Source organism: Octopus bimaculoides, chromosome 1 (genome assembly GCF_046866305.1).
Source record: "Octopus bimaculoides isolate indiv1 chromosome 1, ASM4686630v1, whole genome shotgun sequence".
Taxonomy (NCBI): domain Eukaryota; kingdom Metazoa; phylum Mollusca; class Cephalopoda; order Octopoda; family Octopodidae; genus Octopus; species Octopus bimaculoides.
In genome coordinates this window covers 79,678,288-79,685,218 of record NC_142928.1, presented here as the reverse complement: position 1 = coordinate 79,685,218, position 6,931 = coordinate 79,678,288, and the positions used below count along the sequence as shown (strand labels likewise).

The following is a 6,931-nucleotide window of genomic DNA, read 5'->3' as shown; positions in this document are numbered from 1 at the left end:
GCTTATTACAGATTGATTTCGTTACCAGTCAGCAGTAATATTTTAATCAACAAGTCCTGGTTCAGCGTATGTTTCAAACATTTATACAAATCCTTGTTTTTTCCTCTCTAAAATGCTTGTAATTTTTCAAGACAATAAAATAATTTTCAAGGGAGTTAACTATAGTAGTCATCAAATTGGAGTTACTTCCTTTAGTCATAAAACTATGAAGATATTTTTCTTTTTACCATCCACAGTAACTAGCTAACTTCCTGTCACCTGATTATTAGCAAAGATGGCCAGCGCCTGTTACATACGGTAGTGGACTGTTGTGGTTTTGTTTACGTTTAAATGCTGTTTATGGTAACACACCAATGGTGACCTCCCTATGTAGGGATATGCTTATTAGCAATGTGGTACTGCCTGTTACGTGTATAGCCTAGCATACAGACTACAACTGTGGACTTGTTATAAATGTGAAACACGCCCTGCAGGAAGACAACACAACAAAGAATAAATACAACGCTCTTCAGATGGCTTTGAGAGACGTGAAGATTTGTTTGCTCGGTGACAGTGGTGTCGGAAAGACAAGCATTGTCTGGCGTTTTGTGACAAATACTTTCCGCGAGAATCCAGGCAGCACAATTGGCGCTTCTTTCATGGTAAAAAATTTAGTGTTGGACAGCAAAACATTCCGATTCCAAATCTGGGATACAGCAGGACAAGAGAAATACCATGCTTTAGCACCCATGTACTTTCGCGGTGCAGCTGCTGCTATTGTGGTGTATGATATTACGAAGGAATCATCATACAGATCTGCTAAGGAGTGGGTGAAAAGATTACGGAAACATGGTGTCACTGACGCAGTTATTGCTCTTGCAGGAAATAAATGTGATGCCGAGGATCTTCGAGAGGTGTCTGCTAAAGATGCCCAAGCTTACGCTGACTCTATACAGGCTATTTTCGTGGAAACTAGTGCCTTGGTTGCTGTAAATATTCCCGAATTGTTCACATCCATTGCTCAAAGACTGCCACCAATCAACGACAACACTGTAGATAATGACAACACAGTGAATATGACCAGTCGAACATCGACTAAATCTTGTTGTTTCTCTTCCTCCGGCTCGTCGACAGCCAAAAACGTGGGTACTAATCAATGACAACCTGGAATATATTCCATACGCTAATTGTTTTCTATTCTCGAGTTGATATATATTATATATATTTTATTTCTTCTCATTAATTGAAATAATAATTGATAATAATAATAACAATAATAGTTTATTTATTGTTACTAATACTATTCATCCAGCTATTACTTAATGATATTACTTAAATATAATGCTATCGTTCCGGCCAGTTTAATTCACTACTGAAATGTTTTATTAACTTCGTATGTGTGTGTGTTCATAATAATCTAATCCACTCTGCTTAATCAGTGGGTGTGACGTACCTTGAGCGAAATCTTTAAAAGTGTAAACACAAAATGAAACGTAACAACATACGTATCAGAATAATGTTGTGTATAGATATATATATATATATCAACAGTTTGTTGAGCTACACAAATATTTAACAACTGTAAAGACCTGTTACTACTAAATACGTTGCTCTCACATGCTTTGTCAGTTTGTCACCCTTCAAAGAAATATACAATACTTTACACAGTGTTAAATCTTGTTTTAAATTAACATTTAAATGGAAATCTTCGATAACTTTTTAGCAAAAATTTTGAGTATCTAATGGAGTTTTTCCGCGTTGAGTTTTTGTTATTTAATATTATTTAATGTGCTTTAAATTTAACTTCCACCATCAAATTCGTGTCTTTATTATTATTATTATTATTATTATTATTATTATATATATATATATATATATATATATATATATATATATATATATGTGTGTGTATTTGATTTTAGATTTTAGCACTTTCATTTACGTGCTAGTATTTTTTACACATCTGAAGACCTGTTTTTATTTCTCTATATCTTCTCGAATATTTTCTCATATAAATATTCGTTGCAATTTATATTGCTGGATTTTAAACCGTGTTCTTTTAAGCTGTACCCTCTTAAAGACACAAAAGAAGTGATAATAAAAAGTAAAATATCGCTACATGATATGACGATAGCGACATTTTGATAAGACAGTCGATTGAGAGAGAAGTCAGTGTTACTATGAGTACACACATTTTATGTATATATATATATATATATACATATACATATATATATTGTGTGTGTGCTTGTGTTTCCGCGCGCACACTTTTATAAATTAATTTAAGGCTGTCTTTTACACCTTTCTTTTTGTCGTTTTCTTTGAAACTGTTATAAGTAATTCGGGTTGAATACTCTTGGCAATTTTTTTATATGCAGACAGCATAGTTCCCACAACCAAGTCGTAACTGGATGGTCTATGATGTGTAAGAATTATTTAGGAAATTTCACATATCGTTATATTAATTGAACATGAAAGAAAACTGATCGTTGTTGTTGTAGCTTTAAAAATTCGATAACACCAGGGAAAATTGTCATGAAAGAATGAAAATTATTGGAAACTCCATGTTATGTTAGTAGTACAAAAAATGGCAGCATTTTTGTTGTAGAATTTCAGTAATCACCTTTTCTTGACTGAGTGAATAATCAGGGACTGAAAACTATAAACCTCATAAGATGGTTTCCTGGGAATAGTTTAATCTATGGTGTTTAGGTCTGGTGTTCTCAAACTGACAAATACTGTCCTCACTCAAACATTGAATATGAGGGACATATTTTGACACTCCCTACTCTGCATTTATTAATGAAAAGTCAGATTAGATTTTGTATCTGTGCAATTCTTCTTTCTTCAACATGATGTTTAGCAAGGTTACAAAACTGGAATCTCTCATAAATATGACACTTTATCTGCTGTTTTTCAATCGTCACAGTCTCCATTAGGGCTCCTTCTCTTTTCCTAATTGAAAACACTGGCCAAGGTGAATTAATTAGCACTAGGGAGGGTACCAGTGTTTCCAGGAATCACTAGCTTTAATGATTTCAATGCGACAAAGGAACTCAAGTGAGCAGCGAAGATTTGAAAAGAATGAGCTGATGGTGGTTTGTAGGATATGAAACTTGAACTTTATGGTTGTGTGCATAATCTTTTTTAACTCCTCCCAACCTGATGCATAAGAATGACTAAGTGAATAAAGTTAGACAAGTTTAATTTGAAATGACGCAAGTAAAGGGAAAAAGAAGCGGATCTCTCTACTAAGATGGTTGATAGGAAGACAATACTCAACAATGCAATGAATTTTGTATTACTTTGTGTGTGTGTGTGTGTGTGTGTAGTGTATTTGCATGGACATAAGTCTTGATGAAGATATTTATGTCAGGTTGTATTCCACACCCATCTGTTCATCTTTTTCTTTGAAACTGTTTTAGAGTAATTCTAGATTTGATGCTCTCAGCAACCTTTTGTATGAAGATAATATAGCTCCCAGTACAGAATCACAATATGTTCTATGAGAATTATGTCGAAAATATTTACTTTTGGATATCTTCTAGTGAACATAAAGACAACTATTCTTTATAGTAAGAATCTTTAAAAATTCTAATTAGAGTAGAAAACAGTTTCAAAAGTAGGATATGAAGATGTGAGGGAGTATGTATATTATTAAATTTATTGTTGAATTCACTCCATATACTTTAGTTGAAATGGATAAGTTGTGACTAGGCTAATCATATGCAAACCATCGGTTACAAAAGTATTGTATCATGTACAATGGTGAGCTACACTGCTTTCATATATATATGTGTGTTGTGTCTTGTGTGTAGTTATGTATGTTTGTAATATACATATGAAAATACATAGGTGCGGGCATAACTGTGTAGTTAAGAAGTTTACTTCCCAATCACATGTTTTGGGTTCAGTCCTACTACATGGTACCTTGGGCAAGTGTCTTCTACTACAGCCCTGGTCTAATTCAAAACCTTTTGAGTTGGTGTAGTAGGCTGAGACAGAAAGAAAACTGTAATATGTGTGTGTGTGTGTGTGTGTGCACTTTTGTGTTTTCTTATTTTGACATCATGCAATATAATATGTGATACAAGTGATGCTGTTTACTGTCAATCTTTACTTCAAATATGAGTGGCTATGGGGGAGATATTATCTTCCATAGAAATAGGATTGACAAGAAGGTCAACTGATTATGGAAAATCTTTCTCAATATAAATTCCTTCTGACCCAGGTGAACATAGAAAAGGAAAAATGGTTATTAAAACAATGATGACATACATTGAATGTATATATTTATAGAAAGACAAAGACAGTTGTTAGAACAACAAGCAAATATTTTAATTTGACACTGGGGGGGGGAGTCTTTTATGTTTCAGCCTATGCTCTTTGACAGAAAGGAATTAGAGGAAATAAATAGAGAGAGAAAGAAAAAAAAACATGTTGAGTTCAGTGGTCCAACATCATCATCATATGTTCATATATACATATGCATGTCATATATGTGTATATGTGTCTATATCATCTTCATCATTTAACATCTACTTTCCATGCTGGCATGGAGTAGACAGTTTGACTGGAACTGGTAAGCCGGAGAACTGCACCAGGTTCCAGTCTGATTTGGCTTGGTTTCTACAACAGGATGTCCTTCCTAACACTGACCATTTCAAGAGTGTAATGGATGCTTTTTACATACCATTTACATGACACCAGCAACAGCCACAACTATGATTTCACAGGTGCCATTTACATAACACTGGATATGGCCACGACTGCGATCATCATTTAACATCTGCGATCATCATTTAACATCTGTCTCCCATGCTGGCATGAGTTTGATTGGTTTGACAGAAGCTGGTGAGCCAAAGGACTGTGCTGTGCTCACTGTCTGCTTTGGCATGGTTTTTACAGCTGGATGGCCCTTGCTAATGCCAACCACTTGACAGAGTGGACTGGCTGCTTTTTATGTGGCACCAGCACTGACAAGGTCACGAAGTAACAAGCAAGACAAAGATCCCTCAACTGAGAAGGGGAGTAGTATTGAGTGGGGTGGCTTTGTGTCCATTGATGAGAGGCTAGAATATAAATAGAGGAACAGAAACAGGTGTGGAAGAGTTACATGTGGAGCTGTGGAAGAGATACATGGTTAGGCCAGTCAGAGTGAGAGTAAGAGATAATGGTGATGTACCAGGGCATACTCTCAAGGTACAAGGAGGTGAATATGAATGGACTGCTAGATGATTGACCAGGGTGCATGATAGAGAGTTCGTGAAAGTGCAAAGGAGGTGAAGGGAAGGAAAGTAGGGAATGCAGTGAGTGGTGGAAAATGGGTATATAGTGGGGTTGACGGGATAGCAATAATACACTTGGAAGAGGGAGGACAGAGCAGTGTTGGGCTGCAGGAGTGGGGTGGGACAGAAAAGCATAGTGCATGAAGAAGAGATGTAGTTTGGTTCATTGGGGTAGGGTATGTGAATTAATGTTATATGTGAGTGGAACACACAGCACTTCCAGAACTCAGTTTTGCTGAGGTGGGTGGGTCTTATCAAGAATCTCATATTGCCAGACATCTCAGTCCATTGTCATCTCTTCCATGATGCACAACATTTTGCAATCAGCTCTCACTACTTCATCTTATGTCTTCCTGGGTCTCCCTCTTCCACCAGTCCCATCTAATTTAAGCGATTGGCATTTCTTTGTACAACTACCCTCTTCATACGCAATTCATATACGACATTGTAGTCTTCTCTCTTGCATGTTATATCTGATTTCTTTTATGCCCAATTTTTCTCTCAGCACATTTGCACTTTGTCATACATGCACACTGATGTTGCATATCTACCAGAGCATACTAGCTTCATTCCATTCTGTCTACATGTCATCTACATTGAAGGCCCACATATCAGTACCATAGAGTGTACCCATTCATACACAAGTATTATACAATCTGCATTTCTCTCAGATTGATACGAATGTAATTCTTTTTTTCAGCAGTTGATCTCAAAACACATAAAGTGATAAATGATAGCATGTAAATATGGCCTTGTGAAACCCTTTTAGATAGAAATATCAAAGGCAGCCTTCAACTTTTTCTATCAAAAGGGATTTTTATCCCAATATTTACATGTTATTATTTATAGCTTTATCTGCTTCAAGATCCATTGTTCCAAAAAAGAATTATTCACACTTTCTTGAAAGTTTATGAATTCCTATAACATCAGATACACACACACATAAACATACATATATACTCACATACTTTTTTGTTTTAAGATAAATCTCTAAGATGCTCTGAGATGTCAGTGATGTTTCTGGCATCTTAGAGGATTTGGAGGCCTTCAGTATCAGAGCCCCTCACCCAGTTGACCCAGTCAGAGTTGATCAAATTCTAGCTTGCATTCCAACAGCAGCAAACCACTGATCTGCCTAATTTACCCAAAACCACTTTGTAACATTCTCTGCAACTTCAGTGACAGAATTTATAGCCTTTTTTGCCATGCTAGTAACTCCAAGCTCAGTCACACACATTGGCAGCATCTATAAATATTGCATGTCTGTGAATCTGTGCCTAGAAAGTTTTGCTTCTGTCTTTTTGACAGAGCATGGCGCACACGAGTGACAGTCCTGAATGCACTGATTGCATTTGAAAGCATTCACTGCCAGTTTTGTCCTGGGGCTGTATTTTCTGTTGATTATGCTTTTCTTCATCATTAAACCATAGCACTCCTCTCAATTTTTTATATTCCTGCCTAATACCAGTCTTCAGTGGAAGGACCAATAATGTCATTTTACCTTATAACATTCATATAAAGTTACTTCATATCTCTCTTGCAGACATCTTTAAGATATAGATGCAGATTGTCTTTATGTTCTTTTGCCAGAAACCAGATTTTTTGTATGTACACGTGTATGCGTGTGTTTATATCTATATATGTGTATGTATGTATAAATGTGT

The 6,931-nt window shown here is 35.9% G+C and overlaps 1 protein-coding gene across 2 annotated transcripts in view; it reads left to right on the top strand.

Moving 5' to 3' along the window:
• Positions 1–253: 253 nt before the first annotated feature.
• Positions 254–6,931, top strand: part of LOC106874914 (ras-related protein Rab-22A) — a 22,402-nt gene continuing 15,724 nt past the window's right edge. Inside the window, exon 1 of one of the 2 annotated variants that reach the window (XR_001410062.3) lies at positions 254–1,121. Coding sequence is in view for 1 of the 2 variants with exons in the window: in XM_014922832.3 (XP_014778318.1) it covers positions 513–1,121 (609 nt within the window). In the remaining variant the exon portion in view is untranslated. The remainder of the gene's footprint in view (positions 1,122–6,931) is intronic. The other variant, XM_014922832.3, reaches the window with a different exon arrangement.